General features: G+C 33.0%; 3 protein-coding genes across 6 annotated transcripts; all 3 read left to right on the top strand.

The window, feature by feature from the left end:
* Window positions 1-237: 237 nt before the first annotated feature.
* On the top strand, window positions 238-4404 carry HWS (Galactose oxidase/kelch repeat superfamily protein). 3 transcript variants are annotated; one of them, XM_020356547.3, is made up of 3 exons: window positions 238-630; window positions 834-852; window positions 2963-4404. In XM_020356547.3, exons 2-3 carry the CDS (start codon window positions 842-844, stop codon window positions 4194-4196), a joined length of 1245 nt encoding a protein of 414 aa, XP_020212136.1. In that variant the 5' UTR covers window positions 238-630; window positions 834-841; the 3' UTR covers window positions 4197-4404. The 3 variants fall into 3 exon arrangements, with proteins under 3 accessions (XP_020212136.1, XP_020212135.1, XP_020212137.1); XM_020356546.3 differs by having other exon boundaries at window positions 238-852; XM_020356548.3 differs by lacking the exon at window positions 834-852 and having other exon boundaries at window positions 239-630.
* A 2730-nt stretch (window positions 4405-7134) lies between these two features.
* On the top strand, window positions 7135-10764 carry LOC109796767 (Actin-like ATPase superfamily protein). 2 transcript variants are annotated; one of them, XM_020356550.3, is made up of 5 exons: window positions 7135-7279; window positions 7392-7955; window positions 8691-8846; window positions 8940-9302; window positions 10365-10764. In XM_020356550.3, the coding sequence occupies exons 2-4, from the start codon at window positions 7401-7403 to the stop codon at window positions 9285-9287; spliced, it is 1059 nt and encodes a 352-aa protein (XP_020212139.1). In that variant the 5' UTR covers window positions 7135-7279; window positions 7392-7400; the 3' UTR covers window positions 9288-9302; window positions 10365-10764. The 2 variants fall into 2 exon arrangements, with proteins under 2 accessions (XP_020212139.1, XP_029126976.1); XM_029271143.2 differs by having other exon boundaries at window positions 7170-7279; window positions 7375-7955.
* A 434-nt stretch (window positions 10765-11198) lies between these two features.
* On the top strand, window positions 11199-17959 carry LOC109797875 (uncharacterized protein At5g41620). Its single transcript, XM_020358029.3, has 3 exons — window positions 11199-13445; window positions 15249-15359; window positions 16211-17959. Exons 1-3 carry the CDS (start codon window positions 13212-13214, stop codon window positions 17675-17677), a joined length of 1812 nt encoding a protein of 603 aa, XP_020213618.1. The 5' UTR covers window positions 11199-13211; the 3' UTR covers window positions 17678-17959.
* The last annotated feature ends 1733 nt before the right edge of the window (window positions 17960-19692 follow it).

Raw genomic sequence — 19692 nt, 5'->3', positions numbered from 1 at the left:
AATGTTATAATTTATCTTTCGATGTCTTAGTATTTTTCACTCTTTTTTACCATGTACTGTATTAAATTTTTGCTGACACCAATTAAGTTACTAGTTGTTGTAACCTCACTGGCAGTGTAAAAAAATAAATACATATGTAGTGTATTAATTGATAATTGATGATGACCGAAATCTAAATAACAAACACCTCAACTCTTCCGAGCATTGTGTGATGGAAGCATTAAAAAGAGGAGACACGCGCTAACACGCGCTTCTCTTACTCTCTCTCTTGAAACAGAAAAGCGAGAACCATTCCTATTCCTATTTTCTATAGAGTATAGAGAAACCGCCTCCTCACTTCATTTACCTGCCTGTCGTTTTTGTCGTATCAAAAAAGAAACGAAAAAGAACACAAACATAAATTAAACGCTTCTCTCTTTCTCTCTCTCTAGTGTTGTGTTGTGTTCAATGTGTTGTTGGGTTGCTTGGCCTTGTTTATCAACCAAATCTAGAGCAACCCATTTCTGTGTTCTCCCATTTCAAGGAAAACTCACACCCCCATTTCCTTTTCCCCTTTAATCGCTCCAATTTTGCCAAGATTCAACATTTTTTTTTGTCTTCTCTCACACTGCTCCGCTCTTTCAACACAAGGTATTTCCGTGTCCGTCATGGGTTTCATCTATTCATTCTCAAAATGTTTTCTTTTTCGCTCTTCCTTACACTAAAACGAGAAAAGAAGCTGATTGCTGCAATCTTTTGTTGATGCATCTCTGTCTTCGTTGATCTGTTTGTGTTTTAACTATTTGATATCACCTCGGGATTGCTGGATTGCTCCTATCGAATGGTTCTCCCAGGATCGAGGATGTTTCATGGGTATTTCACCGTTTGATTTCCCTCTCCCTTTTTTTGTCTTTTTTGTCTTTTATTTTTCTTTTCAGTTTCAGTCATGCTAACCCCCCTTCTTAGGGCTTGGTGGTCATGGAATGTTGGTTTGTATCGAATGTTGTTTTTGTGTGCAGAATATGTGTTAAAATGTTGTTCTCGGGAGAGTTGGTGTTAAAAAATGTCGGCTTTAGTCTTTTGAATTATTTTCTCTTTCTGATAAATGCTTTTGAGGAATCAGCAACTTGCAATGCTTGTTATGTTTCTGAGACGTTACTTTTTTAAGGATTCATTGCATTGGTTGGAATTTTGTTATTCGTCTGTTTAATAGAATTTCCCCCTTGTGTTTGTCACGCATGATTTTCATATATGACTTCTTTGAATGGATATATTTGAGCTAACCTGGAAGCATGGAGATTTTGAGAGTGCTTACACTGTAATTTATTATTGTTGTGAGCTGAAAATAATATCATATCTGAATCGGATTTTCTGGAAGTTGTCTTCTATGAATTCTTTCATTTCATGTAGTCTGCTGGATATATATATTTTTTCAATTAATTTTTCCATCCAGTTTTTTGTTTTTGCTTTACCCGGCAATGTGTAATTAGCTTCTATGTTTGTTGCAACTACTGAATAGTGTTTTAATATTTTGAATGATTCTAATGATTTTTTCTTACGAGGGATATGGGCATCATGCTTTGAATTTTATCAGCATTATTGGTTGCTCAATACCAAATCATTTTAAGGTCTTACCTAGTAGCATGTAGGAAAAGACCATATTTTCTACTTTAGTAAGTGATGTGATGTACATCTTTCCTCAACCATGTGGATTTCTAAATTACAGATAAGGAGGATAGTTAATGGCCATGTGTTCCTTCAATCACTACTCTCCTTGGTTGTAATTGCTTTCTTAAAAGGGAATGAATTCTCTTGTTGCCATATTCTTCTTCCCTTGTTGTATTCTATTCCATGATCTTTGATTATTGCCCTGCAAAGGTAAGTTTTTATTTTATTTTCTTTATATGACAGTTGAAATATGGATTCAAATTGTAAAATCCCACTATTTTTGGTCCCTTCCAACGATTAAATAGTAGTTAGAATCCTTCTAAAATTGCAATTTAAATCCCAAAATTGCTAAAATCCTTAAATTTTTCGATTTCCCTGGTGACTCATTTGGATGTTTGACCTGATTCGTTTGCCTTTTAGTTTTCTCTAGTGACTCACCCCGACATTGTGGTACCATGCTCTTGTTTAATTTGGTAAATCCTGATTGCTGTGCGTCCATTCTCTGTTTTGTTCTCCTTCGTTTTCCCTCCTTTCTTCCCTTTGTTTGAGCCTTTGGGCCATTGCTGTTCCTTTTCCTTCTTCATCTGTTTGAACCTCTGTATGCTGTACAGGCATTTTTTTTTCCTTCACCTTTTGACTTTTGTTCTTTTTCTCTTTCAAACCCACCCTCTTCTTATTTCTTCCACTACTCAAACCTTTAATACTATCAACTTGTTCACAGTTTTGAAGTGGAGATGTAGTCGAAGATGAGGATCAAATGGTGGATCCTTATGAGTATGATGTGGTCGTGGCATGTTTGTTAGATTAGACACCTAGATTCTAGAATTAGAGTATTATTATTTGCCTTTCTTGCTTAAGTTTTATGCCTTGCAATGTGTTGTCTACCTGTGTTTTGGAATAGTTAATTTTTTTTTACTACTTTATGTGCTATAACTTATGAATACTATGCATGACATTTATGAAATATGGATTATGAATACGTATTATGTATTCTGTTTTTGTGAAATCCTATGATTTGATGAATGATTTAGTGATTTGAAAATTTTACTTCCTCAATTTAATTTAAAATCTTGATGTTTTAACTACCTTGCTTCTTTATGTTCTCTTACTGTGGTATTATTGATTGGATGATCTGAAATGTCCTCATTTTGTTTAAAAGTGCTTCACCTTGTCTGATTTGAAAGTAAGGTAGCATATTTCCATGATCTAGTATATCCTTTGGTGACAAAATCCTTGGGATTTTTTTTATTATTTGACGTTAGAAATATTTAATTATCAGCTCTTTTTTCATTTTGTGCTTTACTATATCCACTAGGTCTTTCCTTCCAACTCCTATGGCTGGAGAATCATCTTGGATCAGCCACTATGATGACAGACAAAGGGAGACTGGGGCATTTGATTCAATTTTAGAACTTGGCGAGGAAGGTGAAAAAGAAGCAACTGCTGTTTCTATGGATGTAATTTTACCTGATGACTTGCTGGAACGAATCCTAGCCTATCTCCCCATTGCAAGCATTTTTAGAGCGGGCTGTGTGTCTAAAAGATGGCATGAAATTGTTAATTCAGAGAGGTTTTTGTGGAACCTTTCACATGTTCTACCACAGAAACCTTGGTACTTTATGTTTACAAGTTCTGATGAACCAATTGGTTATGCTTTTGATCCCGTCCTTCGGAAATGGTATAGCATTGAACTTCCATGCATTGGAACTTCTAATTGGTTCATCACTTCATCATATGGCATGGTATGCTTCATGGACAATGACAACAGGAGTGACTTATGCATCTGCAACCCAATTACCAAAACCTACAAGAAGCTAGAGGAGCCTCCAGGTTTGAAAATTTCTGATTACAGTGCATTATCAATCTCGGTGAATAGGGAGTCTCGCGGTTATACTGTGGCAATTGTAAAATCTAAACAAGTCCCTGAGAACTTTTTCCAGTGGGATATCTCAATTCATGTGTACAACTCAGAAAATGCAACGTGGGTGACTTCTATAACAGAGGTTTTGATGGGGTGGAGAGGTGGTGACGAAAGTGTGATATGCAATGGGATGCTATACTTTTTAGTTTATTCAACTGGTGGTGGCCAACCGGAAAACCGTCATGCCCTGATTGCATATAACATGTCCAATCGTTCTTCTCAAGGTACCTTAACAAGGAGTTTTATTCCAGTACCATGTTCTCTAACATGTGGCCGTCTGATGAATCTGAAGGAGAAGCTTGTAATGGTGGGAGGAATTGGCAAACCAGATCGACCTGACATAATAAAAGGAATTGGTATCTGGCTTCTGAATGATAAGAAGTGGGAAGAGATTGCTCGAATGCCCCACAAATTCTTCCAAGGCTTTGGAGAGTTTGATGATGTTTTTGCTAGCAGTGGTGCAGATGATCTGATATATATTCAGAGTTATGGAGCTCCAGCGCTTCTCATATTTGACATGAGCAACAAGCATTGGAAATGGTCACAGAAGTGCCCCGTGACAAAAAGATTCCCGCTGCAGCTTTTTACTGGCTTTTGCTTTGAGCCTAGACTTGAAATTGCTCCATAGTTCTCTCCTCACAATCAACCATTGCCACTGAGAATTGTGTCCAAGGTTTCTGCTCATTTTTCTCCATTGTTCTTTAAGTAAAAAATTTAAGAAGATTTCAGTGTTTTCACAGATCATACAAATCGTTCTTGCTGATAAAACTGCTTATTCATGGATATTGGAATATTATTAATAGCATTTGAAAATACCACAGTATTTTTTTTTATTATCCTTATATTCATGCACTTGCTCTAATATTAATTTAACCTTCTCCATTTTTTTTATTGAGTTGTCATAAAATATATAATGAATAAATGGATCTTGCTCCACATAACATTTTTTCATAGAAGCAGATTGTTCAGTAATTAACTGTCCCTATCAGATTCCATAACCGTTAGTCTTGTCTTGTGGAGACTTAAAAGAAAAGGAATGATTCGTTGTTAATTCAACTTTGAGGGTCATTAATGATTTTGTATGGAACCTTTTATAGCTATCCTTAATACATGTAAGTTTTGACTTATTGGGGGAGCCAATGGGCATGCTAGGGTAAGATCACATTCTATATTGTGATTGAGTGTGTCGTCCGTACATCTCGCTGTTTTTATTTTTGGCAAATTAAAAAGTTGAAACGTTGGCGGATAAGTGAGGTCCATGGGTGCATTGGCAAAGTTGGGTTGGTTTTCTTTGGTGGAGATGTGACAAATAAAGGTTAAATAAACGAACATCCTTTTCATACAAAGCAAAGGGAAGAATATTCAAATGGCTTCTCAGTTGGGATTGGGATGAAAGAATTGCCGACTGAGCATGAAAGTAACTCGTAATGGAGTGGAGCATCATTGATGCAGTTCGTAACACAACAAATGTGTCACATCCTAGTAGAATTTTTGAAATCTTAACTCATTTATAAAATTCATTTTATATTTCCCTAGTCAAAAAAGTAGAGCTGAGTGTGAATAGGATTACACCCATTCTAGACTAACTATTAGTTTTATAAAAGACACTGACCACTTAATTTTAATAATAATTTTTCTTCATCACTTAGTTTTATGATATTATGCTTATAACATTTCATTTTTATTTTATTTTATAAGATATATTTTTTTCATTTTTTTTATAACATTGATTTTAATAGTTGCATGACAATATTTTAAAAATACAATTATATATGTATGAAAATGGAATATTTATAAAATATTATTAATTTGTATATAACTTTTTATAATATTATAAATTTAATGACATGAAGGTATTAATTTTTTTATCTTAAAATATCAATTATTTTTAATGAATATATGTAAAAAGTTTTGCCTTTTTTAACATCTATAACAATAAATTTTATTTCTTTATTATTGACGACTTTACTTCATTCTTCTTTCCTACTAAAATGATTATAGAAAAAAATAGAATGATTAATAAATGTGAATTTTAGATTTATTTTTATATATTTAAATGTAAAATATATTTTTAATATGAACTAAATATGATTAAGAGATATTTGAATATATAAGATAAACATGTTTTATAAAAATTAAATTTCAAACCTATCATCTTATTTATTATAGATTTTTTTATAGGTCTAATTTAACTTATTTACTTATTTAAATACTTATTTTATATTAACAATGTTAAACAGACCGATAAATTTAATTTTTAAGTAAGTCAACAAATCTATTTTTAAATATATGTGAGAGTTTTTTTTTTAATTTGTATGATAAAAAAATATAGTTTACTATATTATTATTAAAATTTAGTGTTTAAAGTAAATGAAAAAAATAATGTAAGAAGAACAACTCATGCATACTTATATATGTTTATGTACATTCATGCACATGCTATGATGATCTTATAAGAAAAATAACTCTCTAAATTCCTTATATTCCATTTTGAATATTATAAATAACTAGTCAACCATGGAGATGAAAGAAAAGAGTAGGCGAAAATGCGGTTGCTATAATTCCTACTTTTGATTCTTGATTTCGTACAAACAAATAATATAAAACATTTAAGTGTATTAAAAATGTCAAAAATATTAATAATTTGATTTTATTTATTACAAATTTATTTATTTAATTATATCATTAAAATGTAATATATATATATATATATATATATATATATATATATATATTATCACACATGTAAATTGACTGATCTATTAGAATTAACAATTTTTTTTATAAATCTAAGCCTAACTTTTTAAATAAATACATTTTTTTAAAAGACTAAACTCGTCATTTTTATTAAATAGGTCAAGTTAGACTTTAAACATATCAGATCATTAATTTTTGTTTAAGGTTAGTCCTATTTTTATCATAAGTATAATGTTGGTTTTCAATTTCGAAAAAAGTATTTTTTTTAATCTCTTATTTATGAAAATACTTTAGATCTTTTAATAATAAAATACTTAAATTAAATAAGTCGAGATATAAAAAAATATTTTAATTTTTAACTTTTGTGTGGAGTCGACTCTATATCTCTATATTTTATTTAATAAAAATATTTAAAATTATTAATGTTTATTAAATTAACTGATGTTATATCTACCTTGACTATCAAATTTCAAGATTTTAAGTTTAAATTTTATATATATAAAAATAGTTAATAGTTAAATATAAAATTATTTAAATAATATGTACACTAAATCATACTATCACCCATATTATAAAATTATAAATTATCACCAAATTAGACTATCATCTATATTATAGATGATAGATGTAATCGGTTCAGGGAGTGAGTATAAATGTAATTTGCATCAGTACTAATTTATGCTAAAAAAAAAAATGAACATCTATATTATAAGTTATAAATTATAAATTATAGATGATAGATGTAATTGGTTCACAGAGTGAGTATAAATGTAATTTGCATCAGTACTAATTTATGCTAAAAAAAAATGAAGAGCCCAATTTGCGCAAAAAATATTGGGCCATAATTTCATCAGAACTGTCAACAAATTTGTCAGGTCCAAAGGCATAATCTTATTAACAGCAATTAACGTTAGCCAAACAAAAATACGAAAAAGGAAGCGCAAACATAAACCCTCCCATTCCATTCCGAACTTTAAGGAACCATTATCCCTTGGAAACTGCCGGCTGCTTCAGGTAACAAGTGTTTTTTCGTCTCACATCTCAATTTTTCATCTTTCTCTACACTCCAGTTCCAAAAATCTTATCTTTTCCCTCTTTTTTCTTCTGAGTATCCTACAACCTACAGGAAGTGAAAATGAAAAGAATGATAGCGTTGGGGTTTGAGGGTTCAGCGAACAAGATTGGTGTTGGGGTAGTGACCTTAGATGGCACAATTCTCTCAAATCCACGGCACACATACATCACTCCTCCTGGTCAAGGCTTTCTCCCAAGAGAGACAGCACAACACCATCTCCAACACATTCTTCCACTTGTCAATTCCGCTTTGGAAACTGCAAACATAACTCCACAGGACATTGACTGCCTCTGCTACACCAAGGGCCCTGGAATGGGGGCTCCGTTGCAAGTCTCTGCCATTGTTGTTCGTGTGCTCTCACTGCTTTGGAAGAAACCCATTATTGCTGTCAACCACTGTGTGGCACACATTGAGATGGGAAGGGTTGTCACCGGTGCTGATGACCCTGTGGTCTTATATGTTAGTGGTGGCAATACTCAAGTCATTGCTTACAGCGAAGGGCGCTATAGAATCTTTGGAGAGACCATTGACATTGCTGTGGGAAATTGCTTGGATCGCTTTGCAAGGGTATTGACACTTTCCAATGATCCAAGCCCCGGCTATAACATTGAGCAGGTGCTATTTTGCAAACCATCTCTTTTACATAGTTTATGCAAGCATGATATGTGGGCTATTGTTGAACTTTTTACCTTTTTAAATAGTCTCATCTTACTTTTAATATGGAAATTACCAGTTTGATCCTTAAAGTATTGTCTTCTTTCCTAAGTTGTCCTTAAAATCACTCAAGTCCCAAAAGTATTAGAAATCATGACACATAGTTCCTTAAATACTAAAAGAAACCCTTCAAATTAATTTATACACATTGCTGAAATACATCAACGTAGGGACTAAATTTATAAATAATGCTTTAAGATTTACTTAAATAATTTTAGACTTTAATTTCTATGTACTGACAAATATTTTTGCAGTCTTGATCAATCAGCAAGAATGATAGGTATTAGGTATGACTTTTGAGTAGTTTTTGTAATAGTCAATAAACTTACCACACATGGTATTTTTGATTGGATGATCATGATATACGCTATTAGTACATAGATTAATCAATCTATATATATAATTTTCATACTATTAATCAATCAAAAATCATAGGTACGACATTTGAGCAATTTTGGTAAAAGTCAATAAACTTACTACATCATATGGAAACCCTTTACACTGTCTATACACAGATTATTTTCTCACAATTTTATTGCTTAATTAGGGGCTATTTAAGAGAGAGAGTATTAGTTTGAGGATAAAATCGGTGGTTTATCATCTCAACTTGGCTTATATAGTTTTCTTGCCCTTCAGCTTGCGAAAAAAGGAGAGAAGTTTATAGACCTGCCTTATGCTGTCAAAGGGATGGATGTATCTTTTAGTGGAATATTGAGCTATATTGAAGCAACTGCTGTTGAAAAGCTAAAGAATAATGAATGCACGCCTGCAGACTTGTGCTACTCTCTGCAGGTGAATTTAATTTTGCTAATGGCTTTCCCTCCTTTTACATTAGTTAATGAATAATGAATTTGCAAGTTGATGTGTTTTATTATGATGTTGCAGGAGACAGTATTTGCCATGCTTGTGGAGATAACAGAGCGGGCAATGGCTCATTGTGACACAAAAGATGTTCTCATAGTTGGTGGTGTAGGTTGCAATGAGCGGTTGCAAGAGATGATGAGAACCATGTGCTCTGAACGTGGTGGAAGGTTGTTTGCTACTGATGATAGGTATTGCATTGACAATGGAGCAATGATAGCTTACACTGGTCTCCTTGAATTTGCTCATGGTGCATCAACTCCACTGGAGGATTCTACATTCACCCAGCGGTTCCGGACAGATGAAGTGAAAGCAATATGGAGAGAAGCAAATTCAGCAAAATTGAATGGTCTTGCAGAGAAGAGCATTTGATTTCTCAATTGTGAGGTGCGGTCCTATCCTATTCTTGTGCTGTCGTGCACTCAATTAGACCTCTAGTATAAAATATGAAATGTCTGTGCCTAGTGTTACCAAAAATCTCCAACCTAATTTCTTAATCAACCTTAGGTTGGAAACTTAAATATATCGTAGGGTTAAATTTATTTATTAATTAAGATCCACGAGACTGCCTTCTTTTCTCCATTTTTAGCATAGTAAGTCAAAAGAACTTGACTATGACATTGTGGGAATCATAACCAGGGTACTGAAATTGAATTTTAGTGAAACTAAGTTTGTGTTTGGATGAATGTTTGCCAAATTGATTTTGAAGGAAATTGATTTTGCAAAAATAATTATGGTTAAAATTGATTTTGAAGTGAAGTGATGTATGTTTGAATGTTATAATTTTGAAAGTAAGTTAGTAGTAAAATTCAGTATAAGTTTTTGATCTTATGCAATAGTTACCTAGTGTTATTTCAATTCAATCGATTTTGGACCCATAATTAGTGTTTGGATACGATTTGTTGATCCATATTTTCTCTTAAATTCACATCAAATTGCTGAAATGAACGTGGAAACTTGAAGCTATGCAAATGGACATGAATTTTGCTTGACTTGATGGGAAACCAAACATGCTCTTAGTTTCTCAATGTGGACCAAACATATGAACTCTTGTCTAAAATCACGTTAGGTAGTTTTTCAATGTGATTTTGTAATGGATAATTCAACATGAATCCAAACATACACTAAAAGACACCAAATGTTAGCCCATATGGTTTAAATTAGTTTACAAATGATTCTGCACCCTCTCTCTTTGACAATGACACCCCTTACCCGTTCCTCCTCCCCTGTTCACCCCTTACACCCTCCTTGGTGGGACCTCCCTTCCACTAGGTCTATTAGGGTGTACAGTGAAAAGGTGGCAATATCGTTTCTCATTGTTTTTTTATTTTATAGAATACCTACATTGTTACTATTTGGTTTCTACTAAATCTGTGAAAAGGTAGCAATATAATTGAATTTTGCGTGCTTCATTGTCTAAGGAATTTCTTTTTCCTTCTGACCTCACAGGTCTAAGTCTGAGTTCTCAATTGTGACTAAGTACAAAAAGATCTTGTGACTAATTAATATTCAAATCATCCTCCTCTCCTTCAAGCTGAAGGTTGTACCCATGGACTTGATATTTATTCGCACGGTGAATTTATATATGAAGAAACACGTCACTTTATTTGATATATTGTTGTATTACTGAGTGGTGCTGGCATCCACACCAAGATGTATCATGGTCCATGGTTCTGTATCAATGACATTGGCTTTGTACCAAAGTCAATGGAAAGCTTTTGCATTGCGTTCTGGTGTGAGTGACTTTGCAGTAGCTCTTTTCGCTCTCGTAGGACATATAGACTAAAACTTATCCATGTAAAATATTTTTGTGTTCACCAAGGTAGTCACTCTTTTTATACTTTGTTTATGTATTGGGCTTTTGGCATCTGGGTCGAAAAATTATGAAACAACCTGATTCTCGATACCATTTTCAGCATGTGATGCAATGAAGTTGGTCTTTAGAGAATTTCATATACGCTTAAATATGTTTAGTCTTTTAAATTTAGGCTAAATTTGTTTTTTGATCCCTCAAATTTAAAATTATTTTTAGTCCTTATAATTTAAAAAAAAATCTAATTTTAATTTTTATATTCAAATTTTGTTAAAAAATTTATCAAATATTATTGTATAAATTTATCTATCGATGTCCTTGTTAGTGAAAATATTACATTAAATCTAATTAATATTGTATAACTGTCTTAATTTATTACTTATAGATATGTTATTAGTGATTTGAAGAATTAAAATAAGATTTTTAAAAATTACAATAATTAAAATAACAGTTTTAAATTTAAGGAGTCAAAAATAAATTTATTTTAAATTTAAAGGACTAAAAATATATTTAAGTCTTATATTTATATTTTACCACGAGTTAATTTGGTATGGTGGATTAAAAAAGTAGGGACAATTTTTTCATAAGCCCTATCCTCAAATTTAAAGCCTCGCAGTTAAGAAAATATAAGCCCAAAGTAATAATTATTTATTAAGCGGCATTTGAAGAGTATATTTGGTCTACATTCAAACTTAAGGTTCGGTTAATTTGGATATTTAAAAATAAAATAAAATTTACTTTGTTTTTTGTGAGAATTGATTTCGATACTAAAGAGGTCTATAATAATTCACGTTAATTGTTCAATCGACCCTCTTAATTTTCACTTTTGATTACAAAATATTGTTTTGCTTTCATTTTTGAAGTCAATTTTTTATTACTTTTAAATGTGTTAAAGTTGCCTCTTATTTGTCTCAATCATAAAGGCAGAGTTTTGCAAATTAAGCCGCGACACACATCGTACAGCATAACCCGAATAAGCAAGGAGCATAGTCACTCTTCAATTTGATTCTATTATTCTTTATTTGTAAGAGACCAAAGGTACATGTGGAGCCAGTTTCACGGTTCACATCCTTTATTGTACCATGGGATGGCCTATTGCTTATGCTCTCGTTAGCTTAATTGTGCTAATGTGTTTATCATACTTTCATTTGACTTGTTGCTTATTACTCCTATTGCTCAATAGAGGAAAACAGTAAATTACAACTATTGCCATCTACTAAATGACATGATAACTTTCCTGCCCCCCTCAAAAAGTTTGACAGAATTGTAAAAAATGTTTTACACCACTAAACAATATTACCAAGGTCGGATATGAATAGACGTATTGCTAATGTTAGTTATGAGAGGCTTTTGGACCACAGCCAATTTAGGGAAAGGAGACCCAAAAAACTGGTCCAATAACAAAATGTGATACTCTTGTGAAACTTGCCAAGGAATGGTTAATTGGGCGTTATGTATGCGTACCAAATGCAATTAAATACATTAGAGATTAGAGGCTATATGCTGTCTAATAAACCAATTGTCATGGTAAGCAAAGTATAGTATATTGTCGTTTTTTATTGATAGCAAGACAAAAAACAAAAGTGAAGGTCGTACTGACTACTAAGGTCTACTACCCTAAGGGGAATAGTACTTTTATGCATGGATTAAGAATGTTATGAAACCTGTCATAATCCCTTTAACGATGCAGGGCTAATACCAAGAACCCCCAATATAGAAGTATGTGAAAGGGAGTCTTAGTTCCATTTTCCTAAAAAGTATTCAACTATGTTGAACTTGCTTTTGCTTTTATATTAACTTGTAGTATGGACTAGGTACAAATAGCTGAAATTTTTAGTCAATCCCATGTCTCCCCTGAAAAATAATAATGGAGGAATAAATTCCAAGACAAGGCGTGAGATGGGAAGAAAGATGGACCACAAGGTTACTTGATGTTAATAATGTACAATCTAGACTCAGCTGTGGACCCTTTGTGTGTAGATTCAGCCCTAAATCGAAGGCTTGATTAGGACAACAAAGATTTATCGTCACTACTCACTGCAATTTGCGCCATCCCATAAGCCGCATGCTTAAAGGTTTTAATCTCCCCTTCATCAGATACTTAGTCATAATTACATGCATAATATAGTCTCGAACAAATTTAGGCTATAGTTTTACTTTTACATCTACGGGCGTAGCTTAAAGGTGAATAAAGGGAAGGGAAGAACATAAGAAAAAAAGTAAGAAACAATAATTTAGTAGGGAGACAAGACAGGAGGACGACAAAATTAAGGTGTTGGGATAAGGGCCCATCATGTGTTGACGTGGCTGAATGTCTGGGGTAGGAAAAGAAACCTGACTTTGTAACTTACACTCACTCGCTCGTTTACTTCTTGTTGGAGCTTGCTTGGTAAGTTTGAGTGGTGACACAGCACTGTCAGGTTTCAAAGAAAACAAGAAGAAAATGGAGTTTAAATTTGAAGTTTGAGAGAAGGAATAGGAAGATGGAAAGAAGAGAAAAAGGGTTAATGGTGGAAAAGTTGAAAGGGAAAAGAGGAGGCCCTTCTACTCCCCCACCAACATGGAGACTTGAGTTTCCATCTCAGCTGAATGAGAATAACAGAAAGCAGGTTCAAGAGTTTCTCAACTTTCCCACTTCAACAACACTCTCTGCCAGAAGCCTCTGTGCCAAACTCTGGCAAATTCAACAATTGGCTGAGCCTTCTCCTACTCACCGGGTGAGTCTCATCTTCTGTTGTATCTTTCTTTGTTTTCTGATCTGATAGGTGGGTAGAATTTCCCATCTGTTACCTTAAACATTTTCATAAAACGTTCCTATGCTAAATTTCTTTCCACTTCTATCTTAGAACTTGTTTATTACACTCAAGGAGTACTTTTCTTAAACTTCTTTTTTTAATAAAAATAAAGTGTTATTTTCAACTTAAAAACTCTCAAAATTACTTCTAAATTTGTATTCAAATAGACATCTAACCTAAAATTAGAAACTTCGGTTTAGGCTTTAAAAGTTAGTGACTAGGCTTTGATTTATATAAGTAAATTAAACTGGTGATGTAGATTTGTGAAAAAATATATATAATTTCGCATTTTAACTTCACCTACCGTTAGCATTATGCAGTTGACCTGCTCTTGGAATTTATTTATTTTGATTAGAGGAGTTTTTGTTTAGATTTTTTCTTATTTTTCCCCCCAAGAAAAAAAAGTTTTGTTTTTGCCTTTGTTGGTTGTTCTCTATTATGCTTCAGTTTAATTCTATTGTCTTGGAGTATTGCATGTGTGCTGTCAAGTAGACGCTAGAGTTCCAATCCATTTTCTTATTTTTGATTGATTCTGTATATTCCCATCCCATGTGCTTTTACATGTTGCTTCTCATTTAAGGAATCCCTTAAATTTTTTCGCTTACAACTATGAAGTACAATACTTCAATTTGTTTCATGTATCCATATCCGATACGTATCCGACACGATACTCTTAGATATTTCACCGGTACGTATCAATTAAGTATTCTATCCTTTAAAAATATTATAAAAAATTTATTCAATTTCGATACTCTCACATACTTCACCGATACTCATTGGTGATACGTATCGATAAAGTATTTAAATTTTTTGAAAAATTATGAAATATCCATTACAGCTAAATAAAATATATAAACATATTTAATATAGAAATATAGAAATATTAGTCCTTAATAAACTGTAAATGAAAATTGTCTTCTATATAGATAATTTTAAGAAAGGAATGAAATAAGTAATATTATTTTTATTTATAAATAATAAAAAGTAATTTATGATGAAATAATTTATAATTTATTTATTTTTACAATTAGTATGTTTTTAATTTGGATTTGCAAAATAGCAATTATATATTTAATGTTTATGAATTTTGATCAAAATTACAAGTACACAATTATTATATTGTATGACCGTTGATATATATAATGACACGTATCTTACAAGTATCGTATCCTATATATTTTAAAATAATCGTATCGCCGTATCCGATACGCGTATCGTATTGGTGCATCATAGGCTTACAATAATTATTCCTTACTCTTCTTTTCTACGATTAAATGAATAGGTAGATTCAAATAAGGCAAAGAGCTCCTTATGAAGAGAGATGATTTAATATTCAGCTTTCATATGATTGCATTCTTGTGACTTTCATGTGACAAGAAAGTGATTCAGTACTTCAGTAGAATATTAATTTAGCACCGTTTCACACTTCAATTGATGTTGTTTCTCAGGCGTTGTAAATACATATAATGCAATTACTTTTGGACTTACTTTTAGCTCTTTAAGTGAATTACTTTTAGATCACTAGGATGGCGAGCATCTGTGCAATAAAATTAATGATAACCAGAGATTTTCGAACACTCAAATTCCTCATGTCACAATTCTGCTGAAGCATTGTGAGTACTATTCTTTAACAGAGAAGTACTCATTTGCTGTATCTTTGGCTCTTTCATTGCATTTTTATATGTTTAGATTGCTGACCCTTACTGTGTTTATTCCACGTTGCAGCCAGCATCTGCTACGGGCTTGAGAAGGCATGTTCAAACATCACTTGTTCAGCACCATAGATCAGTTAAAAGAAATGGCCGCACTAAACAGCCTGTATCCCCTCCAACGCAAGTAAGTGTGTTTTAAGATAAACAAGTTAAAAATAATATAATACCATGTAAATATGAATCTGGAAGGAGGATACAAAGTTAATAGTTAATGCTTGCCTTCTAACAATTATCATCATTAATTTTTGTGGTAGCTGATTACTGGACTACCCCAGTTGTAGTCTTGTTCTTATAACCATGAAATGTAAATTCTTGCACAAGAAGGAAACACCTTCTTGCAGTTAAAGAACCATTATTATATTGAGGACTCATTCAGGGAAATTTTGTAACAATGAAATGCTTTTCTGATACACATCGTTCTAAGAAAGGAGAAGAAATAAAGCAGTCAGCCCGAAGGCGCTCGAACATATTTTCTACTATTATCTGTTTTGCGTTTGAGGCCATTTTTCTAGGACATGTGTTGTTCAAATTTACAAGTGAGCAATGTTTCAACATGTTTTTACTCTTTAATCCATAAGATCTTGCCAACGAGTGTCTTGAGAATACTAGTTAAAGTACATTTAATATCTTATAAACTGTATTGAACATTTTTGTATATTTAATGTTTTTATTTTCATAAATTACTTATTTTTTCTTAACATTAGCAGCACTTGCCTAATCGAAATACTTCTACCAAGGAACTTATTTTTACAACAGTTTCTCTTTAGTTTTCAGTGAGACATATATAACTTGTGGTTTCTTCGTTTTCTATCAAGGCATTGAAATGGCTTATTGGATTTATTGTCAATGATCCTTCGATAATATTTGTTATGCATATCTTAAAAATTATTTGTAGTCCAGATGATTTTTTATATGTTAGCAGTTTCCACTATATATCTGGTATAATAAGATGAATATGCTATTTGCTTAAAACAGGTGGCCCCGTATAATAATCATGTAAAACCTAAAAGTTCCTTAGACTTGAAGGGTTGGATTACAGAGTCAAGTCGCAAACCTAAGACATCCAGAGAGTTACTCAACCGTATCTGGTGTCTGGAAGAACAGCATGCATCAAATATATCAGAAGTGAAAGCCCTGAAAATGGAACTAGATCTTTCTCGGGCGCGGGTTAAAGAGTTACAACACCAAAAGCAATTGAATAAGCATGAAATGGAGAACTTAATGAAGCAAATAACTGAGGAGAAGCTTGTTAGGAAGAACAAAGAGCATGACGAAATTAAAGCTGCAATACAATCTGTCATGCAAGAGATAGAAGATGAAAGGAGGTTGAGAAAGCATTCAGAAAGCCAGCACCGGAGATTGGCTAGGGAGCTTTCTGAAGTGAAGTCTTCATTCAATGGTTCTCTGAGAGATCTTGAAAAAGAGAGAAAAGCGCGGATCCTTCTAGAGAATTTGTGTGATGATTTTGCCAAAGGAATAAGAGATTATGAACACGAGGTACGTTCTCTTGTGCATAATAATAACGCTGAGAAGGGTCAAGGTAAAGAGGATAATAGCCTTGATAGGCTAATTCTTCATCTTTCAGAAGCTTGGCTTGATGAGCGCAAGCAAATGAAGTTAGTTCAAGCTGGCAATGGTCTCCCACAGATAGATTCATCAATTGTTGACAAGTTAGGTGTTGATATTGAAACATTTCTTCATGCAAAAAGATCTGTTAATTTGATAAGGTATGGCAACACCACCACAAAGGAACCCAAGGAAATTTACCCTTGCCTACATTCTCCACTAAAGGAGGCCACAAGTGCACCTCCTAATATGGCTGTGGAAGACTCCACTGGTACCAACATTTTTGAGCAGAGAAGGCCTTCAGACAAATTTGGCTTCAAAGTGAACAGAAACAATACTGCAGAGGTCCATAAAGAGAAGAAAGGAAGGCAGAATTCAGTGAGGAAACAAGTCGAGTCCAAGGAGGAGTGTTTTGAGTTGCAAGCAAATATGATATGTGATGAAAATGAGAGTTGGTTTGTTGAGAGGAAATCAAGTGAAGTTGGAGGGGACAGTACAGTTCTATATAATACCCCTGGGGCATCAACTGTGTGTGAAGGTCCAACAGAAAGTAATACACTATGGACAAAGAGGATGAATTCAAGTCTCAACATTGTTAGAAACAGTTCCTTGTCTTCTGAAGGAAATGACAAGGTTTATCCTGAGAGTATTTTCAGGGAAGATTCATGTGTCCATGCTGCAGTTACAGGTAATGGCAGTCCAGTAAAAAAGTGGAAACCAACATTGATTGTCCCAGATTTTGGCAAGTCTGACCCTTTAAAGGACAACACATTGATGGCCAAACTGCTTGAAGCAAGGTTGGAGAAGCACAAATCTCGCTCCAGAGCTACCATTAGACAAGTTTCTGATGAGAAACATCGGAATGTGAGTAGATGAAACGGTATTACACTCTGATCTTTGATCAATGAAGTCTGGAAGTAACCTATTTTTGTAAACCACTATCGTATTAATTACATGGATATAGTTAGATGGATGAAGATCAGAGTTGGGTACATTACCTGCCAAGGGACAATGGTAATGTATTTTAAACAAGTAACACAACCACCCCTTAAGCGGTGCTATAGATAGTAGATACCTTTAATTCCATTACATTCCCTCTCCATCTGCTGAAATCTTGACAGATCAAATGTTTTAAGCTGCTCACTATTTTTTTCTCAATCATATGTTTTTTCATCAGTTTTCGATAATAAACAAATAAGAAAAAGTAAAGCTATGCCTATGACCGTATTATATCATGCAAGGCATGCAAATAATCAACTGAGGAATGCCATTTTAATATCATTTACGATGAAAAGAAAACACGACGTAAACTTATTTCTAGTTGTATAGTGAGTTTCATTCCAAGTTTTCTTATAGATTGTACGTGTTTACATTGAAGCAAATACGTGTAGCTTCTGGGTCATTTGAGAAAAATTTACGTGTCCAACACAGGATTAATGCCTATCCAAATCTGAAGGTATAATATATTGAAACATTGGTCAAAACATCCAAAAGAACATTAAAATTTAATTTATCAGACAATTAAGTCTATAGATCCAGGGGGTTCGACCTAATGTATAGAACCACTGAGCAAACGCTTAAAGTTTAGTCACAATCTAGATGCAAAAAGCTGTCGGTATTCATTTAGTTAGTCACATTATTTTAGTGTTTATAATCCCTTTTTAATTAAAATATTCACCTCTTTAATTTGAAGAAATAAGAATTCCAACTATGGGACTTTTTAGCACAGACAAGTAAAAATTAATAACTTGATTTAATAACAATTTGATACAACGGTAGAAGTAAAACTAGAACTCCAATGAAAACAACTTATTACCACGGCAGAGAAGTAAACTATAAATATCAAAATAATACAATATATAACTATCCTTCAGTTTTTCCTGTAAAAAAATCGCTCAAGGATTGAACAAAATACCGGAAATTAAGGTGAAATGAATAAGCTCAGAAAATTTAAATTAATAGGACTCCCTTCTGACTCTGTTGCATCGCAGGATTCTTGTTTACGATACTCCAAACTCGGTTTGAAGAGTAAACTCAATTTCATAACATATTTGGTCATCTTAAAAAGTATATTTACACTTTTATATTTTGCCTGAAAACTTGGTTTCATAGTGACGAGACAGAAGCTCGTTTCTCAAACCCAGTTTCCAAAATGAAAAACTACTTAAACTTCAGTTTGCAAATTTTAATTAAAAAATAAACGCAGCTTCTTGGTGAAACCCTGTAATCTATACTACGAGTGTTAGTTATAAATAAATCGTGTGTTGCTGGTGAAACACAAGTTGACAGTATGCATAATGTATAACGAAAGATAAAAGGAAAAACAAAACACTCAAATCCCAATAGTTCAACACTTCAAATAAATATACGGTGGGTCTCTCTCTTTAAAGTTTATAGTCGGTACCCTACTCGTGCGAAAACAAATCACAAGTTCACTACCACAGCTTCAGAGAATGTCCAGGGGCGATAGTCTTCTGAACTTATTTTGAAAAAACAATCCCCATTTCTAGTTTTATGACGATCCTTTAAAAATTAAATGATTATTTCTCTAAATTTAAAAATTAAACCAAACGTTGTGTTACACCAATCTTGACACAATAGTTCGATCAGATTAATATTTCTAGACTTTGTTCCAAGTTCCATTCACAACAACCACATGATCCAACTGAGACAAACCTGACTTGTGTAAAGACAAAATGTACAATTTTTTACACTCGATCAATTTAAGTAATTAAAATTGAATAATTCGAATAAAATATTACCTCAATAAAAATAAGTAATAGCAGAGAGCTGATGACGAGGAAGAAAAAAAACAGGACAAGGGAGAGTTGAAAACGAAGGCAACATGAAGGAATCCACCTTGGTACCTAACTCAAACTCATTTCCTGCAA

Source organism: Cajanus cajan, chromosome 6, assembly GCF_000230855.2.
Source record: "Cajanus cajan strain Asha chromosome 6, NIPB_CcT2T_4, whole genome shotgun sequence".
NCBI classification, from domain to species: domain Eukaryota; kingdom Viridiplantae; phylum Streptophyta; class Magnoliopsida; order Fabales; family Fabaceae; genus Cajanus; species Cajanus cajan.
Note: the sequence above shows the minus strand (reverse complement) of the source record. Positions and strands in the feature narration are given on the sequence as shown.